The following is a 23,358-nucleotide window of genomic DNA, read 5'->3' as shown; positions in this document are numbered from 1 at the left end:
CTCCTGTGCCGCTCCTTCTAGGATGGGTGCTGCAGCCTCCTCCTAAAGAGGCAGAGAACAGCCTTCATCCGGCCCCTGCTCCCCTCCTCCAGGCTTGGGCACGTGGAGACAGCCACCTGCCAGCGGCGCTAAGGTGAGTCTCCAGACACGCAAGACGGGGGCCGGGGGAGAAGCCCTGCCTGCTGTTCACACTCCAACCAGGTGTTGATAACAACAGCCCGTGGGCCAAATCCAGCCCACCGCCTGCTTTTGCAAATAAAGTTTTATTGGACATTTCTCTTTCTCTCCAGAGAAAGAGAAATATGCGGAATCAAAAAAGAAAAAGAAGAAGAAGATACAAATGAACTTATTTACAAAACAGAAACAGACTCACAGACTTAGAGAATGAACTTACAGTTATGGGGTGGGGCGGGGGAGGGAGTTTGGGATTGACATGTACACACTGCTGTATTGAAAACAGATAACCAACAAGGACCTACTGCGTAACACGGGGAACTCTGCTCAATATTATGTAACAACCTAAATGGGAAAAGAATTTGAAAAAGAATAGATACATGTTATGTATATAACTGAATCACTCTGCTGTACACCTGACACGAACACAACATTGTTAATCAACTATACTCCAATATAAGATAAAAAGTTAACAAAGAAGCTTTACTGCAACAGAGCTTTGAACACCCGTGCACATATGTACTGTCCGCTTTAACGGTCGAGATGAGGAACCTGGCCAGAGAGTGTCTGACCCGCGAAGCTAAAGCCTTTACTATGTGGCACTTTAGAGAAGGCGTTTGCTGACCTCTGCTCTAACCAGCCCCAGATCCACTGAATTCTAGACTTGTAAAGAAAGCCATAAAGCGTCCCGATGAGATAAGATGCCTTTACTATCTATTATTTGCCAATGAACGTATTCCTTGCAGAGAGGGTTCTGCCCGTTGTTGGTTCACAGCGAAGATTACTGAGTGTGTGCTCTGTACCAGGCACTGTGCGGAGCCCACCCCCTGCACTGCTCTCGGGCAGGACTACTGGCCCCACATTTACAGACGGGGAAAGCTGGCTCGAGGCTACGAACTTGACCCCCGAACCTTTGCCGAGGGAAGGTGGATGGAAATGCAGAAAGGAGAGATTGCCCAGGCATGGATGTGGGCAGCCTACGGGGGCCTCCAGGGGTAGGAAGGCTCCACCGAGGCTCTGAGGGGAGGCCCTTCCCAGAGGCGAACCAGGTGGGCAGGGGTGTGGAGACAGGACTCTGGGAAGTTGAGCTGAGGACAGGGTCGAGCCAGTGCATCGGGCCACCACTGGCAGGCCTGGGTGGCCCGGGCAGAAAGAGCATGCCCAGTCCAGAAGAGCCCCGGAGCAGCCAGGGAGCACACATGGGGCCTCTTAGGGAAGGAGGGGATGTAACTCGCCCAGGAGAGGGTGGCATCTTGGTTTTCTTGTGGTCTCTGTGTTTTCCAGGGCTAGAGCCGTCGGGTGCCCCTAGGAGGCCCACGGCATAAGAATGTTCCTCCTTAATTGTGCAAAACACATTAATTCCAGCCACTTCTCCTGATGGACCGAGGCCTGAGTGACAAGTGAGAACGCAGTTAATACTTGTGACATCCGCCTGGCCCAGTTACCCAAGGCCACCGCAGCCGCCACTGCCCACCGGCCCTGGAAGGTCCCATCCCAGCCTCTGCGTCACCAGGGCCTCTTCTTTGCTCTCTTGCTTCGGCTTCTGGACGAACAGGATGTGAAGCAACCGCAAGGGCAAAGGCACCTGGGAGCCAGCTGCGCCGTGGGCGGGATCGCTCGCCAACCTCGGCTTTATGGAGCTTAGTCTCCGCAGCCTCCGCGGGCGAAGGCTCGCCCCCGGGTCCCGTCCTCAGCTGCTGCGGCCGGCATCACGCTTGCACGGCATACGCCCTCAATCCTTTAAATGCCTCACAATCCCATCTGATCCCATCTGGGATGATCAAGAACAGTGATATGTGCTCTCGCGGGCCCCGGAGAGAAGCCCGAGGCCCTCTTTGCATGCAGACGTCCAGGATGTGCCTGTGGCTGCCCTTCTGGAGGGAGAAGAAGGGGCCCTCCTGGTCTTGGAGCTCCGGGGGTGTCGAGCAGCGGCTGGAGGCCCCCAGCAAGGGAGTGTGAGGGGGGAAGCGAGGCCCCCGGGTCGTCTTCTTGGGTCAGAGAGCCAGGGCTGATCGACACCGCGGGCCTCCTGAGCCGTCAAGTGATTTCTTCCATGGACAAGGGAGAGGAGGGGGACCCTGTCAACGAGGACAAGATGTTGGAGTCCTCGCCTTGGGAACAAAGGACTAGGTGCTTCTGTATCTGCAAAGACAATGGAGTCTCCAGCCCAAAGCAGTCTTCACCTCCCCGCCGCTTTGGGACGGACAGCGGCACCAGGAACACAGTGTGCAGGAAGCCCTCCGGAGCCATCCTCGGAACCTCAGAACTTGTCTTCATGGCCTCATCCCTGACCTTCAGCATATGGTCCCTTCACGGTCTGCCTCTTCCTATGAGAATGTGAGCACAAGCCTTGTCCTATCCAAGCCGTAGCCCCGGTGCCTGCAACAGTCCCAGGTCCATCATAGCTCCACACAAATGTTTCTTGAGTGAATGTTTGTTGAGTGAATGTTTGTTGAGTGCTTTCAACATGGGCAAAAGGCTCTTGACGGTAGGAAGCCGGTTCTGACCACCAGGTGCGGGGGCTGGGAGGGTTCAGCATTGCTCTGCAGGCTGGGATCCGTCAGGCACCACGGCCAGACCCACAGCACTTTTAGGGACCTGGGAAAACGTTATAGTGTCTCTTAAAATCAGAAGAAAAAACATGAACTTTTTAGTGTTGGAGAAAATGTCTTCATTTTTAATCCAGCCAGGATTATATTCATCGTTATATCAAGATGGTCATAAACCAAGTTTTAACATTTCTGAATGCAGGGAGGACCCCCCGGCCACTTCTGTGACGCTGGCTCCTCCAGTTAGCCCTGTGGGAAGCCCACTGTCTTCCGGGTCCTTTTTCAAACCCTCTTCGCAGGAAAGGGGATGTGGAGAGAAGAGCCAGGCAGAAACCAGGATGCTATAGGGTCCCAGGCTCTCTGTCTGGATGGCCCAGCCGTGCACCCAGCAGGGGCCTGTTAATTACACACGGCCCCTCAAGGTGTGGCCGCTGGTGACCACATTCCTCGAAGGCTTTCCTGCAACGAGCAAGTCTGGAGTCAGAATCTGAAGCCACGCCCAGGTCTACCCTGGGAGCAGAGTAACTTTAGTCAAGTTGCTTGGCCTTCTCGGCCTCTGTCTCCTCATCTGTAAGATGTTGGCCACAACAAACGTGCTACCTGGGCAGGGTCACTGTGAGAATTAAACACATCGATAACAGCAATAATAATATCTAACACTCACGAGCGTGGACAGGGTGCCGGCCCAGGGCTCAGCACTTTTACATGAATTCACTCTTTTCTTCCTCCCAGCCATAATTATGCCCGAGGAACAGATGAAGGGACAAGGCATCAGGAGGCTGGACCAGCCGTCCCAGATCACACGAGGCCGCCCCGCGGAGCGTCAGGCTATCGGGCGCTGGAGTCGGTGCAGGAGCCGCCAGAATGCCCCCACTCTGGTCCCGGACCAGAACTGAGCACGGGGCCTGGCCGGCAGTGAGGGCGCAGCTCTCACCAGCGACGCCTACACAGCCCCCTTGCCAGCTGGCGAGCCCTCCACACTGGTGTCAGGTCCCCTCTGTTCAGGGTGCCTCTTCTCCCCTCTCCCACTGCCCTGGGGGTTCAGGGGGGCGCAGCCTGTGTGGCTTGGGAGGTGGAGGGGCTGCCTCTCCTCTTGTCCTCTGTACAAGGAAAGACAGCAGACGCCAGCCCTCCTTCCCGCGGCGTCCTGTCCTCGGAGATGAGACGAGGCTCCCTACTGGGCTCCTGACGACCCCAGGTGCCCGGGGAGTTTATGGGCTTCTCCCCACACAGGCTCGCCGGCTGGCGGAGGCCTCAGCTGCACCGCTCCGCTCCGCTCCAAGGGGCGACCAACAGGAGGGCCGCAGCTGGAGGAAGAGGGGACAGACACGCGCTTCCTGGGTGGTCTCAGGCAGCGTGTGGAGATCCGGTGAGCCGGGGCTCACCTCACGCCGCACCAAACATCAGGAGAGAGGGTCTGTGACGTCTGTGCCTCACTAAGCAAGCTGGTCCGAATTACTGTCATCAACATGCCCATTGTACGGGTGGGGAAACTGAGGCCCCGGATTCTGGCAGGTGCCCAGTGGCTGCAAGATGCTGCACCCCGACTCAGTGCCCCATCTCCTCCCCTCCCAGGCGGGGCACTGGGAGCTGGGCACGGGTGCCACGCCCTGAAACCCCGTCTTCTCTAGGTGCTGTAGGAGTTTATGTTAATGCCAGTAGGTGGTCCCAGGGCAGGGGCCAGGCTGTCCCTACAGGCAACACAGGGCTGGCACACAGTATGTGGGCATCAGCCGGCCCATCAAATGCACCCCAGAGTCCACGGACTCCCCAGCAGGCCTTGCTGGTCTTTCACCTGTGTAGGCATCCAACGTGAAAAGGTTCTGACCCAGGTTTAGAGCTGAATGGAGTTGGCCAGCCCAGGCACCATCTTATAAACAGGGTACCCCAAAACATGGGGCGGAGTGTTATCACTGGGCCAGACCCCAAGTTAGAAGGAGCCTGTGAGAAAAGGCAGATTCTTGGGCCCATCCCTGGGGAATCGCCATCAGTGGGTCTGGGGGTGGAGCCCGGGAATCTGTATGCTCAACGTGCCACCCAGGGGGACTGTGATGGACAACACGTGGGAGAAACACCATGGAGGGAAACGAGTTCCCAGCCAGGAGCCTGTGGTCTCAGAAATGCTGGGCTCACTTGCTTCATATCTCATCCCCCCAAAGATGCAAAAACTCATACCCTCAGTTGGCCATTGAATACCTTCCTCCTCCCTGACGGTCTGGGTGGGTGAGCCTTCCCTGACCCAGGCAACCAGCTTAAACTTGCTGCGTCGGCGTGCACAGCACCTGGACAGGACGGGTCTCAGGGCGGCGGCATCCATGCCCAGCCCCCAGGGCCCCACTTAGGAGGGGAGGAGATGGGGCCTCAAGTCTGGGGCATGGTGTCTAAGCCTTACCCTGGCTCTAGGCAGCATCCTGCGGCCACTAGGCTACGCTCCCCCTGGCTGGAGAGGGGTCCCCAGGCCTCAGCACCTCTCAGGGGCCCCAGTTTCGTCACCTGTCCCTTGGGGATGTTAATGATAGCATCTACCCCGCTGGTAACGGTGAGGATCACATGAGACTATGGCAGAAAGCACTTACTTTGTGCTTAGCAGCTGCCACACGCTAAGCAATTAAGCTCTTCACTTGCATGAGCTCATCTAATCCTTTGCAACCACCCTGGGAGGTGGAAACTATTATTAACCCCATTTTCCAGATGAGGGACATTAAGTGACTCACCCTGCGTCATGTGGCTAGAAACAGCAGAGCTGGGACTTGAACCTGGGGAGTCTGGCCAGCTCCTGAGCCCAAGCCCACGTAACCATCAGGCTGTGCCACGTCAATAAACACTGAGCGTCAGCCACGGGTTGGGGGGGAGCAGACGCTAGAGGCAAAAGGGGGACAAAGGCCCTGACTGTGGGGGAGAAAGGGGATGGCAGGCCTGGGTTGAGTGTCACTTAAGAGAAAAACCAAACCTGTGCCACGCTGAGCCAGAAAGGCAGGCAGGATAAAGGAGCACGTGACCCATTGGATCAAGTTGGCAGGTCAAGCCAATACCCACAAGTTCAGGGAAATGGTCACTCTGAAAAGGTCAATCAAGTCTCCCTTAGCCTCATTTGTGCCTCATCTCCACTGTGTTCCACAGGGACTTTTAAGGACAAGCAAGAGTTGAATGATTCTATTGCCAAATAAGTTTGGAATTCTTCTATGCTGTATACCCTATCAGGAGATTCACAATGGACATCAGCAAAATAAAGGCTCTGATAAGTCCTGCAGTGAAACCCGTTTAGTTTATCCAACCTAGCATTTCTTGCACTTAACTGATCATGACTCTTCACGGAACACAGTTTGAGAAACTCTAGTATACAGCAGGGGCTGCAAACTCCTTCTGTAAATGGTATTTCTAAAAATAATATTTTCAGCTTTGTGGGCCATAGCGTCTGTTACAACTACTCAACTCTGCTGCTGCAGCACAAAAGCAGGACCAGGTGATACGTAAACCAGTAAGTGTGACTGTGTACTAATACAACTTTATTTATGGACACCAAAATGTGAATTTCCTATAATTCCACGTGTCACAAAATATTCTTCTTCTTAAAATTTTTCTTAGCCATTTAAAAATTTGAAAACTATCCTTAGCTCACAGGCACCCAAAAACAGTCTGGAGGCTGAATTTGGTCCACCGTGCATAGTTTGCCAACCCAGTATAGAGCAATGGGAAACTCCAGCATCTTCTAGGACCTCACTATAAAGTGTCAGGGGCATGAAAAGGGGAAGGTTTGGGGGGCTGGGGAGCCTGGGGGAGACCATCAGTAGAAAGAAGACCAGACTGGAAAGAAGACAAGTGTGGTCCTAAACTCTGTGGCCCCCTCCCACACAGCATGTGACCTTAGGCGGATAATTCTGGGGAAAAAATTATAAAATTTATTTACATTTTCCAAATCCACTTGGCCAAACCCAGCATTAACCACAGTAAAAAGAAGAACTAAAAGCTGGAACAATATCTGCAGCTCAAATCACAAAGGGCAAAATGTCCCTAAAATATAAAGTAGAAAAAGACCAACACCCTATGCGAGCAATGGGCAGAGGAGACAGAGGTTCCCAGGGAGGAAACTGCAAACAGCGTATTCGAGAAAGGGCTCAGCCTCGCACAGAGGAGAGAAAAGCAAAGCAAAACTACAAGATCCCACGCATCATCTATCGGATTAGCAAAGACAGGTACATTTGAGAGGCTGTCCCGACAAAGAAGGGGACACGGGTGCCCTCGTGCATTGCCAGTGGGGGCGCAAATGGAAAGACCTCTCCAGAGGGTAAATTGGCAATACCGATCAAAACTACAAACAGGGACTTCCCTGGGGGTCCAGTGGGTAAGACTCCGTGCTCCCAAAGCAGAGGGCCCGGGTTCGATCCCTGGTCGGGGAATTAGATCCCACACGTGTGCCATAACGAAGAGCCTGTGTCCCGCAACTAAAAGATCCTGTGTGCCGCCTAAACAAATAAATAAAATATTAAAAAAAAAAAAACTACAGACATGCCACTTTCAGGAATTGTTCCTAGACCTACACCTACTCAAGTGTCCAAGGACACGTGCGCTGAGGTTCTCCACTGCAGCCCTGTTTATAGGAGCGGAAGATGGAAAAACCCTAGACGTCCATCCCGGGTGGACTGGATGAGTTACTCTTGGTGGTAGTAAAACAACAAAAACAACGACAACAACTCCTCCTCTCATTTAGGGCATGTGTATTATGAGCCGGGTCCTGTTCTCAGCCCTCACTACTCAAAGCACTGTCCAGGGACCAGCAGCCTCTGCATCACTTGGGGGCTGTTTGGACCACAGCCTCCCATCCGTCCCAGACCTGCTGAAACAGAATCTGCATTTTCACAAGAGTCCCAGGGAATTCCTTTATACCTTAGGGCATTATTTTTAAAACTCTTCCTGTATCAACTCACTCATTCTCGGAACAACCCAATAACCCAGGCTCTCTGATGACCCAAGGGTTGGAGGCGAGGAGTGCAGGCTCTGGGACGTTAGCGAAGTTGTCCAAAAAGTCACACAGCGGGTGAGCGGCAGAGCTGCATCCATTCCACATGTATACAAAAACACAACAGCCTCTAAAGACTAAGGAAGTTCTGTAACAGTGGAAAAAAGACCAACCTCCGAGATGCGTTGTCCGGTGAAAAAAGTAAAGTGAAGAACACTGTATATACTATGATAGTATTTGTGGGAGGAAAAAAAAAAGGACAGCAGAATCTATATGTAACTGTTTAGACACCCAGAAGGCATCTCCGATGAGAAAGACACCCAATAACATGGAGATAGCTGCCGCTGGGAGGTGGAACTCAGCAGCTGGAGGAAGGAGGTCAGAGGGAAACTACTCACTGTTGCACACGGCTGTAACTTTTGAATTTTGAACCAGGCACATGTATTACCTATCCTAAAATAATTCTTCTGTAAACTGGTGTAAGGAAGAAGTTACCCACACCCTAAAGGCATCCCCACTTAATAAGAAATACGCTTTGGGGAAGGAGAAATCGGCACAGCCGGGCCCACCCTAGTCCTGTACGTGCTCTCCTGTCTGCCTTTCTCAGAAAAGATGGGCGTGGGGTGAGGGTGAGGGGCTGGGGGAGGGCGGGCGGACAGCGCATTCTCCAAGTATCTGGGACTCGGCACCACGTCCAATCTCTTGGAAGACGGTAATGCCTCGTATCCGTGTGGTGGTCCTTAACTGGGGCAACTGTGCCCGCATGGGACACTTGGCAACGTCTGGAGACATTTTTTGGGTGTCACAAGTGGAAGAGGCTATCTATCTATCTAGTGGGTAGAGGCCAGGGATACTGTTAAACATCCAACAATGCCCAGGACGCCCCAGAATGTCCTGTGTCCTGAGCTTGAGGAGCCTGCATCAGCACGTTCTGTGTTCGGGCATCCCCGGAGGCTCAGCAAAAGTGCAGGTTCTGACGCCGCGGGCCTGGGACGGGCCAGAGAGTCTGCATTTCGAATAGGGGGAGGCCACCCATGCTGCTGTGAGCAACGAGGCCTCACCCAACCCAGCTCTGGCCAACTGTGTAATCATCTTATGCAAAAGAGGTAGGGACTGCTTTCACTGTGGATCAAAAAGCTGGACAGTAAGTACTGATGGGGGAGGGGGCAGGGGAAGCCTGGTCCTGATGGAGACGAGCACGTGGACTGCCGAGATCCTCCTCGAGTCCACGGCTGCGGGCCGCACCGGCACGAGCTGGGGTGCTGGTGTGGACTTACCATCCAGAGTCTCCACCGAGAGCTGCAGGCCCAGGTTGTGCCGTGGGTTGACCACCCAGTGGTTGCTGGTGGCCGTGATGTCGAACACCAGCCAGCCCTCCTCCGAGGCCCAGAGGGTGCGGCTGTCGAGCAGAAACAGGTCTGACTCCCTGCAAGAGAGGAGAGAGACACAGGCTCCGGGTCAGCAGGTCATGGTTCGGTCTCCCCCCGCCCGCCGTCAGCCAGCCAGCCACTGATGGACAGGAGGAACTTGTGAGGCAGGGGAGCTGGCAGGAGGTCTGCCAGTCCCCCCAAAGTGGGTTCATCAGACCAAGATCCAGCCATGGAGACCCCCAGGTAGCAGCCGTGGTGGGGAGACAGAGTGCAGAAGAGGTGTAAAGAGATACGTGCAGGAGACAGACGCACCGCTATGAGACCGATGCGCCCTTCAGATTCATTAGGGGGGATGCCAATGAGACAGAGCACAGGAAGGCAGCAATTACACAGCCTCCATGATGCCACAAGTTTCAGGAAACAGAAGTCCCCTTTCGTTGGCTTATTCACCACTTGCCAGGCGCTGTCCCCAGTGTGGTACGCACATTCTCATTCAGTTCTCACAACCCTAAGCTGCGGGAGTACTATCATCTCCGATGAATCCATGGTAAAACCATGACATGCCCAAGGTCATTTAGCCGGGAAGTTGCTAGCCTGGGGGTTGGAGCCCAGGCAGCTGAGCACCAGTGCAAACGCGCCTCATTTCCACACTGTGCCACTTCTTCATGAGCCCACCACGTGTTAGGAGGTGGACCCCCATGCAGACTGACATCATTAATAGAGGGAGTCCTTTAATTCTCTCTTCCTCAGATTTGTAGTAGCAAAATGGGTAAAACCACAATTGACCTTGTAGTGGATGGAGGATGAATGGATGGAAATGGATGGATGGATGGAGAGATGGATGGATGGAGAGATGGATGGATGGAAGATTGATGGACGGATAGAAGATTGATGGATGGATAGATGGAAGATGGATGGATGGATGGATGGATGGATGGATGGATGGATGGACAGAAGGATGGATGGATAGATTTTTACATTCCTAGGTAGTAGAATTCTAGTATGTAAGATATCTTAATGTCTCTTTTGCACTTTTAATTATAAGGATTCAAAGTTTAAATATTCTGAGTCCTTCGATAGTCAGTTAGGATATCTGAGCTCCTACACTCTACCAGGCTGTGGGTACAATGATGAACAGCACCCAACCAGCTCCTGCCCCAGGGTACTGACAGTCTCTGTCGTACCTGGAGGGATCTAATTTTCCTGGGAATTAAGGTGAATTTTCTCTGCTCACACCTTATCAGATGTATCAACTACTGATTGAGCACTTACCGCCTGCCAAGCCCCGGGTTGCACCGCCTGCCCAGATCATGTCACTGAGTTCCTACAATAACTCTCTGAGGTGGGTAATATTAACTGTACCCCTGTGCGGGTCTCAGCACCGAGGCTCAGAAAGGCAAAGATGCGAGCGCAGGGTTACGCTGCTAGCACGCAGCTGAGGCAGGACTGGAAGCCCACCGGGCCCCCTGGGAGGCTTGCAACCATACAAGAAGAGAAGGTCTTCTGGACGCTGCCTTTGCTCAAGTGTAGCTGTCATCATTTCAGAGCCTTTGGCGAATTAAACCCATCGTATATAACTCACTAAGCCCTCGGCCGAAGCGAGCGGCAGATACCCGCTCCTTGAGATGAGGCACGATCTCCCTATTGACCCCATCCCCCGCTCTCTCTCCTAAAAACTAGGGCTGACCACCTCTTCATCTTTCCTGTGTGGTCTGCAGACCTCCAAGTTGGTGAGGTCTCTGTTGCATCATAACACATTAGACATTTACCAAGCATATTAAAATGTATGAGACTCAGAGAAGGCATGCATGCAGAAAACAAACTGGCAATGTTACCCAGTGTCTCAAGTGTACTTTCACTCGGAACCCAGTGGAAATGCACCGGGCGATTAACAGGTCACTCAGAGAAGTCTACACAGGTTGGAGAAGCAGGCTCAGAAGCAGACAGGAGCCAAGACAGGTGTGAGGGTGCAGGGCTGTCTCATCAAGGCACAGCTTTGGGGAGTGAGGGAATGAATTTGACCTGTATTTCCCTCTTTGACCGTCTCCATCCAAACGTCTGAGGGCAGAGGATCTAGTTGGCCTCGTCAAGTCCCTGCCCCACCCTTGGCCACGGGAGGGCTGAGCACTCCACGGTGATGGACAACATCACCGGGACCACAAGATGGAAACAGGGGTTATCCCCACCTCACGCCCCCCCAAATCCCACTTTTTAAGTGATACTCAGTAATCGCCGGAACCCAATTCAGAAAATGCTGAATTATATTATGCCACGCATGTGAACGAGATACGACTTCTGATCGTACGGCCGGCAGAACGGAGCCACACTACAAGACAGTGCATGGTCTCTTGACCAGCCAAACCGCAGTCCCTTGTGACTGCAGGACACTTGCTGCCTCTGTAATACAGAAACATCAGAGGGGCAAGGACGTCTTTTTAGAGCCACCGAATATTTTGAGGACACTCACTTTCATGGCCAAACTGAATTAAAATAACGAGACAATCTTTCATGACCCGTTTACTTCTACTTCTTCCCAGTGCCTTTTCAGAGGTAGTTTCAGAACTGTGTTGGGGGCACGTCCACACAGATTTTAAACTTCCAAACAAGAATTTCCACTGTCTTCATCTCCAATCTGCCTTGATGGCTTTCCTGGCTGTGGAGATTACCAAGACTGTGAACGCACGCGTTCGCTGCTCTAGATAATTAACAGATGAGAGAAGCAGCACCACTCCGAAACCAAACAACTCCCTCCCTCGCTCAGGCACCCAGGGCCCCGGTCGGAAGCCTCTACAGCACAGCACAAGTCACAGACCTGGGTGGCAACTTCGCTGGAAAATTATTTGCCAGAAGATGTGACCAGATATCTGGATAGGCCCTGACTGACAGTCAAACAATGAATAGCAACTTAGGGAATGGAATTGGGCCTTTGAACAGTGAGCGCCTTGCCAAACGGTACTACACGTTCTCTTGTTACAGCCAGGACACCGCGGGCCAGATGTTACAGGCGCGCGTTGACTCATCATGAATCAACATGTGTGCGTGTGCGGACTCCCTCTCCTGAGTCCTAGCTCGCAGTGCGTTCCGGGCTTGCTGGGAAGAGCCAAACCTTCGTGGAAGGCATCGGGACAGGAAAGCCCTGTCGAGGCGGGAGGAGTGAGATGCTAACACAGACTCTGCTTTGAGACAGAAAGCCCAGCCCCAGGTTGGCCGCGTGAACGGGACAAGGGAGCAATTAACCAGCAGCCGTGTCCGGACTGACGGCTGGGAAAGTGGGAATGCCTCGCTGCCACCTCCAGCACCTTATTCGAACACCATGGTTCTCACAACTGGGAGGAACCAACAAGCCCTTTGGGATGTTTTTATTTACCATGAACATACTGGCCTCCCTGACGAGCCCAGGTGACAGCAGAGGCAGAACGGCTCAGGGTGGGAGCCCCGGGGAACCTAAATGCACTCCTTCCCCTTTCCCACTGCTAAGAATCTAGGTACTTTCCACGCACCAGCTCCCTGATCTCCAACAGTCAGGTTATTGTTCCCATTTTATAGATGAGGGAAGTGAGGTTCAGAGAGGGGAAGCCCACTGCCCATCAATAAACCTTCTAAGTGACAGAACCAGGATACAGCGCCGGAAGCGTGACCTGAGGACTTGGTACTTAAGCCCCATCACCTCCTTAACTCACCCTCTGGCCAAGGGACAAGAGACCCAGGAGGTTGTTCAATGCTGCACGATGCATGTTATTGTCACAACATTGTGTGGAGTAGAGAGAATACCAGAGGGGGGATGACGTCCAGGTAGCAGGGAATAGAGAAGGCAAGTAGGGCAAGCTAGCTCATTCCAGAGCCTCACTTTCCTCCTCTGTAAAGTGGAGAGAACGCCCTCTTCTTCAGCAGCTGGGGAAGCCGACTGAAGACTAGCCTAGTGACAAACTCCCAGGGCTCCTGGAGCAACGCTATAATTACTACAAGTCATGTAAGTGCCGGTGTACACTCCCTGTTGGACGGTAGGAAATTCTGGGAGGGGAACTTTATCTGTCTTGGGCCCAGTCATTACATGACTGCCCAAGATCCGTGCAACAACAGACCACACATCCACTCAAACAACGTTCGCCTTGGACGCCAGCACTCATCAGACAAGGGTCTCCGGGTGTTCGCAGTCGGGAGATTTTCTGCAAATACGGCCGTCAGCAATTCCTCCCCTCCCTCCCCACATGCAGCTCTCTCATAAGTCGGGGAGGTCTGCTCCACCTCTGACGTCTGCACTGACCACCCGACTTGTCGTGGACTCAGTGGCAGGGAGGCCCTGCCATGTCCAGGAGGAAGACGCAAGAGGCTTAGCAGATCTGCTTCTGCTGCCCACTGCACTGGCAACCCTGACTCTTCTGCGGGAGAGATGACATGGAAGGGGAAGGGGCAGAGGCTGCGGAGGAGGGGGGTCTCTGAGGGGAGAGAGAGAAAAGCCAAGCCAGCCCTCAGCAGACACGCCGTCCAGGGTGTTCCAGCCCCAGCCAAGCTCTCAGCTTCCTCAGGGACTACAGCAGACGCTACCAAGAGTAGAAAAACTGCCCAGCTGAGCCCTGCCCAAATTCCTGAGCAATTAAATGATTGTTGTTTAAGCCACTGCGTTGTAGGTGGTTTGTTCACCACGGAGATAGAACCCAAACAACAGTTACACTGTTCAGAACAGAAAAACTGAAAACGAACCATCTACTGAGAGGGACGGGTAAAAACAGGGGGTGTATCCAAGCGCTACACAGCTGTGTCAAAGGACCATATAAATCCATACTTCTTGACAAGAGGGAAACACGGTATTAAGTAAAAAGGTGTCATAAAACAGTATGCAAATTTCTGGAAAAATACAATATGCTAAGATTGGTTAAAAAAAAAAGGAAATAGAAAATTTGAGTCACCCAACATGCACTAACAAATTGAAATAAAAGGCCTTTCCCCACACCCAGATGGTTTTATACTGTATATTTGCCATATTATCAAGAGATAATTCCTTCTGGACTTCCTGGTGGCACAGTGGTTAAGAATCCGCCTGCCAATGCAGGGGACACAGGTTCGAGACCTGGTCCGGGAAGATCCCACATGCCGCGGAACAACTAAGCCCATGTGCCACAACTACTGAGCTTGAGCTCTAGAGCCCTTGAGCCACAACTACTGAGCCCGTGTACCACAACTACTGAAGCCCGTGCGCCTAGAGCCCGCGCTCCACAACAAGAGAAGCCACCGCAGTGAGAAGCCCGTGCACCACATCAAAGGGTAGCCCTCGCTCGCCGCAACTAGAGAAAGATGGCGTGCAGCAATGAAGACCCAACACAGCCAAAAATAAAATATATACATAAATAAATAAATTTTTTAAAAAAGAGAGAATTCCTTCTTGTACAAATTGGTCGAGAAAATGGAAGAGGGAAAAGTAAGAACCAGTATTGTAAAGCTAGCATGTTACTGATTCCAAAGATGGACAAGGCCAGTTTCAACAGACATTTCTTTAAAGATATACAAATGGCCAGTGAACATATGAACAGAGGGTCAACATGATGAGCCATTAGGGAAATGCAAATCAGAACTACAGTAAGTTAGTACTTCACAGCCAGCAGGATAGCTAAAACCAGAAACACAGACAATAGCAAGTATTGGCCAGGATGTGGAGGGACTGGAACCTTCAGACACTGCTGGTGGGAACATGAAACGGTGCAGTGAATTTGGAAAACAGAACGGTAGTTTTTTTTGTTGTTGTTTTTTTGTGGTACGCGGGCCTCTCACTGTTGTGGCCTCTCCCGTTGCGGAGCACAGGCTCCGGACGCGCAGGCTCAGCGGCCATGGCTCACGGGCCCAGCCGCTCCGCGGCATGTGGGATCTTCCCGGACCGGGGCACGAACCCGTGTCCCCTGCCTCGGCAGGCGGACTCTCAACCACTGCGCCACCAGGGAAGCCCAGAAGAGCAGTTTTTTAAGAGGTAAAACATAGAGTTACCAAATGACCCAATAATTTTACTACTACCCAAGAGAAATGAAAATCCTATACATGAATGTTCATAGCAGCATTACTCATAAGAGCCAAAAAAAAAATGGAAACAACTCATATATCCATCACGTGATGAACAGATAAACAAAACATGGTAAGCCCATACCATGGAATACTATTTGGCAGTAAAAAGGAATGAGGCACTGACACATGCTACGACATGGGTGAACTTTGAAATCATTATGTTAAGTAAAAGAAGTCAGACACAAAGGACCACATATTGTAGGATTCCATTTAAATGAAATGTCCAGAACAGGCAAATCCATGGAGACTGAAGAGATTAGTAGCTGCCAGTAGCCGAGGATGGGGGAAAATGAGGGGAGGCTGGCTGCCAGTGCGTATGGAGTTTCCTCTGGGGTGGTGAATATCATCTAAGATTAAATAGGGTAACCTTAAATAGCACAGCTCTGAATATACTAAAAACCAATGGATAACACACTTTGCAAGATTGAAGTGGATGGGATGTGAAATAGATCCCAATAAAGCTATATTTTAAAGAGTGAATAAGCCCAAAATGTAGGGCACGGTGTCACGATGCTAACAATTTCTTTAAGGTTAACACACCTATGCGTGGAAAGCCTAGAGGCACGTACTCTGGAGTTGCAGCAACAACCCCCCCTGAGGCTGTTTCTCGCCTCTACACACACACATCAATGTTGTCGCAAGTCAGCAAGCACAATCTATTTCTGAAAGAAGTGAGATAGTACGAGGTCCACATTGTTTCCATGTTTTCCTGGGGACAGTCCTGCCCGTTCCTCCAGGCTCACACAGGCAGCCGGGGGAGACCCAGAAGGCAGACTTCACCCCCTCCTGAAACCCAGCCTCCCCCAAAGCCCTGCTGTCCGCGAGGCGTGAACCGCCAGTGACCCCAACTCCGTGGCAGAAGGGGCGTTAATATTTAACCACCGGCCTCGGGACACAGTGCTGCTGGGGCATGCGGGCTCCTCCTCCCAGGGACACCATGAGAGCGGCCGAAATCTAACCCATGGGGGAAGCAGGAGGAAGCCCACACCATCACCTGACCTAGTTTCCAGCATCTCAGCCCACCTTCCCCTGGAAAGTCCAACCACAACGGAAAAGTGGGTATTTTAAAATCTCCAACGTGGGAAGGTGGAAAGTCCTTTTTTTTTTTTTGCCCTCTGGCTCCTTAGAGACTATTTAGAGACTGTGATCTCAAGGGCCTTCGCCCACGAGCCTCTCCCGGAGCAGTAAGACCCCACGCAAGACGCCACCGGCTCCGACCACGGCCTCAGAGACATTGTTAATGCTTTGCATACACTCAGATCCCAGGGAAACAGCCCCGGGACTGAGACTGGAAGCCTGGGGAGTCCTCTGACCCCTGGGGTTTTCCAGGCAGGAGCAGGACCCATGGGAAACAGATTCCAACGGGGTCACCCAGTGCCCATTGCCTGGTCACCTGGGACTGTCTCTGTCCAGTCTCAGCATCCAGTTTCACTCTCCTTCCCCCTGACCCTATAGCGCTGTAGGAAGGACACCGCCTTCCACCTGCCAGTGGGGCCCAGCAGTGCAGGGTCCTCACAGCCAAGAAGGACCTTGGAAATCCACTCCAGATGCTTTAATTTTCAGCCCGGAAGACCAGAGTCTGGTGTACAGGCCGCTGGTGGCTGCACGGGAATTAGAACCCAGTCCTGGGCCTCAGTCTAGGCCAGTGTGATGGAGGCCGAGACCCAGCTTGACTCCCTCCAGGATCCCTCGGACACAGTCTATCACCGACAGGGTGCAGACGCAGGCTGGGGTTCGGAAGGGCCACATTCGGAGTCACCCAAGGTCTCTCCAGGAGGCCTCGCTGGTGGCAGGGGGCATCAGCACCCCAGCTCCGTATCCTGGGCACCCACTGTGCGCCAAGCTCTTGAGTGACGTTCTCTCACCTAATCATTCCTCTTCCAACCAGGTAGACATAATTACAGCCCCTACTTCATAGATGACACAACTGAGCTGCAGGGGAGTTAAGACAGCATCCTCAGCTAGTGACCGGCCGGCCCCCGACCGGAAGTGACAGGAAGCACATGGGCCCATTCTTCACATCGGTGCCCCCAGCCAAGAATCCCTCCCTGAGGTTAGAGGAGGTGGAGAGGATCCAAGAGAGAATGCGGCTGGCCCAGTGCCAAGGTTCCCCTCAATGCCATTAGAAAAAGGGAAAAGAACTTGAGATTACGTGGTGTGCGGAATGATACCCCCCTCAAAGACATCCGCATCTAATCCCCAGAACCCGTGGATTACATGGCAAAAGGGATTACATCAAGGATTTTTGAGATGGGAGATGACCCTGGATTATCCACGTGGGCCCCGTGTAATTTTACAAGGGTCCTCATAAGTGAAAGAAGGTGACGGGAGGGTCAGAGAAGGAGATGTCAGGCAGAGCAGAGGGCCGAGTGATGTGACTGCTGGCGGGGGCCACCAGCCGAGGGATTCAGGTGCCTCTAGAAGCTGGAAAAGTCAGGGAAACAGGGCTCCCCTGGTGGCGCAGTGGCTGAGAGTCCGCCTGCCGATGCAGGGGACGCGGGTTCGAGCCCCGGTCCGGGAAGATCCCACATGCCGCGGAGCGGCTGGGCCCGTGAGCCATGGCCGCTGAGCCTGCGCGTCCGGAGTCTGTGCTCCGCAACGGGAGAGGCCACGGCAGTGAGAGGCCCGCGTACCGCAAAAAAAAAAAAAGTCAGGGAAACAGATTCTCCGTAGAGCCTGCAGAAGGAAGGTAGCCCTGGGGACATCTCCTTCTTAGCCCAGCGAGACCCATTTCAGACTTCTGACCTCCAGAACTAAAAGATAACAAATTTGTGTTAAGCTACTAAGTTCGCGGTAATTTGTTACAGCAGCCAGAAGAACTTAAGAATTTCCCTCCTGAAACACACTCTGAACACCTCCTATGTCTCAGGAGTTCTGCTGGGAACCAGAGGTACAAAGGCAGCCACAGACGGAGCTCTGGGTGCATGGGCCATGAATGCATCCCATAGTGAGGGCAAGTAAACACTGACTAAGTGGAGTGGAGGAGGGGAAGTGCCCTCTGCGTGACCAAGACAGAGCAAAGCACTGGATTGGGCGGGGGGGGGGGGGGGGCGAGGCTGTCCAGGGAAGTGTCTCCTGAGGGAGGCCAGAGGGGTGAGCAAGGCCGATGCAGCCAACAGGGCAGGAAGGGCATTGCAGCAGAGGGAACAGAATTCGCAAAGCCTCATGAGAGAGGCTACCGTGGAGGGGGTGCAGGTACTTGGTGAGCGCAGAGGCGTGCGGCGGCACGGAACTGCAGGGCGTCCTGGCCACGGGAAGGTTCAGATGCTGGGAGAACTGAGAGGCTGGCAAGAGTTTTAACCAGGGAGTGGAAATAACTGGCTTTGGGCAAACTCTCCCTCACCCCTGCTCTGACCCTCACCCTGTGGCTCTTTGGGAAACTGCATGGCTGGACATTTTATTTTAAAACCCTGCATGTTGCAAACCGCTTCTGGGCCTCGAGAACATTCCTCAGAAGGCAGCGAGTGATGGAGAAGCCAGAGCTTTCCCAGGCTAACATGATGTCACGGAGCGGGGCATTCATGGCGCTGCTAAGGCTGAGTCAGGCTGGGAAGCCAGCAGCCCGCTGTGCACCTGGAGGCAGCCCAGCCTGCAAACACCAGCCCTGCAGGGAAGCCGGGAAGGAGATCAAAGGAGCCGGCAGAGGAAGTAGGGCGTGGCTGTCATGAGGCTCCCGGGTCAGGGAGGACCCAGCCCAGGTCCCCGCACCCCACCTGGGGCTTCAGGGAATGCCCCACCTTCTCCCAAGTCACCCAGACAGTCCCTGGTGTCCCCGGGGCGGGAAGGTGAAGTCAGAGAGGTCCAAGGCTTTTTTTAAACACTTTTTTTTTTTTTTAAGGCTGCGCCTGTCCAGGAAGACTAAAATTAAGTCATTTGGGGAGAAAGGTGGAAAAATACACAAAGAAGCACAATATTCTCCTCCCGCAGCCAGAGCCCGAGTCACCAGCCCACAGCGTCCCTGCCCCAGGACCATCTGTCTGCCTGTCTGTCTGTCTGTCTCTCCCTCCTCTCTTCCCTTCCCCATCCTCCACCTGGGCATTCACAGAAGGGTCAAGAACACCCCTGTCCAGGGTCCAAGAGGCCTGTGTCACTGGAGCCAGGGAGCAAATCAGCAGCCGTTAAGGCCTGGGGCTCAATCTGTCCGTCTGCAAGAGGAAGGATTTGGAGTTTACCAAGGTCTCAAAAACTGCTTCCCGGGCTTCCCTGGTGGCGCAGTGGTTAAGAATCTGCCTGCCAATGCAGGCGACACGGGTTCGAGCCCTGGTCGGGGGAGATGCCACATGCCGCGGAGCAACGAAGCCCGTGCCCCACAACTACTGAGCCTGCAGTCTAGAACCCGCGTGCCAAAACTACTGAGCCCGCACAGCACAACTACAGAAGCCCACGTGTCTAGAGCCCGTGCTCCACGACAAGAGAAGCCACCGCAATGAGAAGCCCGCGCATCACAACGAAGAGTAGCCCCTGCTCGCCACAACTAGAGAAAGCCCATGTGCAGCAACAAAGACCCAACACAGGCAAAAATAAATTAATTAATTAATTTAAAAAAAACCCTGCCTCCCATGAATAAGATGTCCAAAGGGGTAAAATGACACGGCTGAAAATCACAAAGGCTCTGTATTCAAGTAAGATCAGGAAGCATCACGTGATCACTGCTTCTTAAGAGATTTCATAATGCACGTTGGCTCGTTAAAGTTTCTGAGAAATCCTGCTGCAAGGAAATGTCTCCTCCAGCCATGGAGCGCGCTTGCAGAGGCTTTCCAACTCGTGTGTGAAAGCAGGTCACGGGGGCAGGAGGGGAAAGGGATCAAGTCGGCACCTAAAAATGGGATGCAGCTCCCAGCAGGAGGCAACAGTCAGGAGGTCTAAGTGGAGCCCAGGAGCCTCTTTGTGATGACGTCGCCAGGGTGGCCCTTGGGTCACACTTTGGGGGGTCAGGGATGTATGCATGACGACACAAGGCTTTGGGTCCTAGGAAAGCCGAAATCAAATCCCTGTGGAGTGACCCAGGGCAAGCCAACCTCTGTCCTTCAGGTTCTTTTGTTTGTAATGTGGGGGTAACGATGAGGACTGTTCTAAGGATGCATCAACTGGGATGGGACAGTCGAGATGCCGGCACAGAGCTGAAGACTCAAGGCTGAAGGCTCCAGGGTGCAGCAGATTCACTCACAGCCACATCGTTCTGACTCTCATTCGAGAGGCAATGATCACAGAACAGGTCTGGCGTGGAGACGGCCCACCGAACCCTACGATACCTGAGAGGCAGGCAGGTGCTGTTGTCCCCTTGCACAGGTGGGAGACTGAGGCTCAGGGAAGCTTCCAAACGCTCCCGGGGTGGAGGGAGAGCAGCCACCTGGAGGAACCTCAGAGCCTTCCTTCCACCCTCCTCCTCCCCCACTCCGTCTGTCCCCAGCAGCCGGCTAGGCTGTCAGAACCCCGATTCTGAACAGCTAACTGCCCTGCCCTAAACCCTTTATTAGGTCTTAGGATAAAAAAGCCAAAATTCACTAATGTGTTCCATGATAAGGGAGATGATGTAACTGCCGGTCCAAACTGGGAGACTCTGGGGAGAGGAAGGAGGCCATTATTAATTCCAGGTGGGCACATGGGGGCATTTAGTCACCCTCCCTATAGGCTCTGGGTGGTCTGGCCCCCCTCCCTCCCCGACACCTCCTCTCACTCCACTGTCCTTCCACCTGCCCCCCAGGGCCAGCCACTCCAGCCTCCTTTCAGGCTGCCATCTATACCAGACTCTGGCCCACTCCAGGCCTTGGTACATGCTGTTCCCACTGCCTGGAAGACTGTTCCCTGTCCTTTCGCCTCTGTCGTCCCTGGGCACCCTGCAGCTCCTCAGGGAAGCTTCCACTGACACCCTGATGGGTAGGTCCTCATTATACATCCTCGCAGCCTCTCCTTTCCAGCACTCAGGCTAGAGTTTAAATGTGTTCATGTGGTTCTTTGGGTTTTCCTCTTTCCCCAACACATTTTAAGCTCCTTATCGGCCAGAACCAGTCCTACTTTGCTCACCTCCGTCGGAGTCCCAGCACCTAGCAAACAACATAGCACACAGTAGGTCTCAAATAGAAGACCTCTGAATGAATGTGCTGGTATCTTTGGAGTTTCTATCAGCCAAGGAGGTTTTCTGATGTCACTCTCTGTAGTTTGTGTTATTAAAAAGGAAGAGTGAATGTTTTTTCTAATGACTCAGGTGCTTCCAGAGATGCATTTGCCTCCAGTGCCCTGGGCCTCTGCCCACCATCCACCCTGTACCCACCGGGAGCCCCCTCCCAGGTCACGGGCACTAGGCTGCCTGGTCACACACACTGGTCCGTCCCCAGGCACCTCCACGCTCCCCACCTTCCACAGGTCCTGGCTAGGTAATCACAGGGTGGCCAAACCTCCCCCAGCCAACCCCCAGCTGGAGGCTGCCCGGCTGCCTGGGCTTCACCTCCTCCATTTCTATGCCCTCAGCACCCTGTCAAGGTCAGCTCCTTGGTCTGCACCTGTCAGGAGAAACCAACAGGACGCAGACAGGCAGGGGGCTGCGGCTGGGAAGAAAGTCAATCTCAAATTTACTTTGGGACCCAACTGTTGCTCCTCCTTACTTACGATCCCAAGGTTTGGGCCCCAGAATTTTCCAGAACCCTGGAGACCTGGCATTCTGTTCACCCTGGGTGGGCTCCATACAGAAACCAAACGATGAGAAGTGAGCCGCGCTGGGGATTTCAGTGCTCGGAGGTGAAACATGAAGGTCCCCGGGGCCGCCCCAGAACAACCAGGCCTTGTGGGGAGCACCATGGAGCTCTGAGATGGGAAATCCCACGTGGCCGGGCAGCTGCCGGCATCTGGCATCGTGGAGGTGGGCGGGCGAGACGCCCAGGACGGGAGACTCATTTTTCAAGACCTTCCCCGGTTGCCCCATTTCCTCCGGCCTCCAGCTCCGGACGGAAATAGCACAAGGTAAGTGCAGCCTCTTTCATGCACACTCAAGGAACAAACACACCAGCACAAACCCAGTGTTTGTGCTGTGTCATCTTTCCTACTTTTTTTTTTTTTAAAAACAACCACAGGCTGTTTTAAGATTCCAAACCCAGGCGAAGAAAAGTTAAGTGAACCAGGCAGACAAGGGAGAGAGGAAATGAACTCAGCAGTGGAGTCTGCAGACAGAAGCAAGTGTCCTGAGCACCACAGTCAAGGTTTTCGAGAACAAAGGCCAGACCCGAAGCTCGATGCAGAGGAGGGAGGGGGTGTCTGAGACCAGTGGCTCCTTAAACCAAAGAGTGGCGGCAGGAAGAGGCGAGGCTGAGGACACACCTGCTGTGCCAGGTGCCACAGGTGCCTTGCGCTGCTGGACCCCCGACAGCCTACCAGGTGCACACTCTCTCGTCCTCTGTCATATTCTGGGGCCCCCCGGGAGCAGATCCTGAGTCAAGGACTTGAATGCAAGTGGTTCATCTGAGAAGTGACCCCAGGAACCACCTGAAGCGGGGCGGGAAGTGAGGCAGGGATGGAAAGGGGCCAAAACACGGAGCTGTGGGCCTCTGGGGCTCACACCCGCTGGGCCCCCGGGGCGCTGCGTGAACACAGCTCAGCGTGGTGCTTCCTGGGTGCGAGGAGGCTGGGCTATATATCCACCTGCGATGGAAGGTGAGGGGCTTTGACTCTGCAGTGAGCTGCACACACTCCTGGGGCAAAGAAAGCCCTGGGCAGGAGAGGCCAGTGCTGAGCGGAAGTATCTCGCGTGCAGCGCCCGTCAGCCATTGCAGTGAGGAAGGACGGAGGCCCTGTCCCAGGTCACAGCTGGCGAGGCCAACACGGCAGGAGTTGCCCACCCTTGGAGGCCAGACATGGGCTGCAGGAGAAACTGCAGGGACCCCCCCTCCCACGATGGCTGGTAGGGGTGGGACCTGGGAGAGAAGACCCAGCGCTGAAGGGGAAGCCGGTGGGCGGTCCCTCTTGCAGCCCAGGAATCAAGACTATGGGCCTCACAGATTCTTCTCCTGGGAATTCAGGGTCACTGGGATGCACCCCGATCCGCTGCACGTGTAATGCCTGACAAAGCAGGGCTCTGCTGGAAAGCGCTGTCCAAGGAGAACCCCATTTCCTTCCCTTTGACAATGACCGACTCCCTTGCAGGCTGCTCATTCTCAGTCCCGCTCGAAAACCTGGCTCACAGACCAGCACTCCTACAGTTCCCCAGCCTACAGGCCCAACCCTGGAGCCAAAGGTTGAGCCCAAACCTCTAACCTCACATCAAGGG

General features: G+C 53.6%; 1 protein-coding gene across 1 annotated transcript in view; it reads right to left on the bottom strand.

Moving 5' to 3' along the window:
* The window catches only part of BMP7 (bone morphogenetic protein 7), an 88,366-nt gene that overhangs the window by 18,932 nt on the left and 46,076 nt on the right, over positions 1 to 23,358 (bottom strand). The window contains exon 3 of the mRNA XM_079944140.1: positions 8,958 to 9,106. Within this exon, the coding sequence (XP_079800266.1) occupies positions 8,958 to 9,106 (149 nt within the window). The remainder of the gene's footprint in view (positions 1 to 8,957; positions 9,107 to 23,358) is intronic.

The sequence above is a fragment of the Stenella coeruleoalba genome, assembly GCF_951394435.1.
Source record: "Stenella coeruleoalba genome assembly, chromosome: 15".
In the NCBI taxonomy this organism is placed as follows: Eukaryota; Metazoa; Chordata; class Mammalia; order Artiodactyla; family Delphinidae; genus Stenella; species Stenella coeruleoalba.
This window is presented reverse-complemented; position numbering and strand designations above follow the sequence as displayed.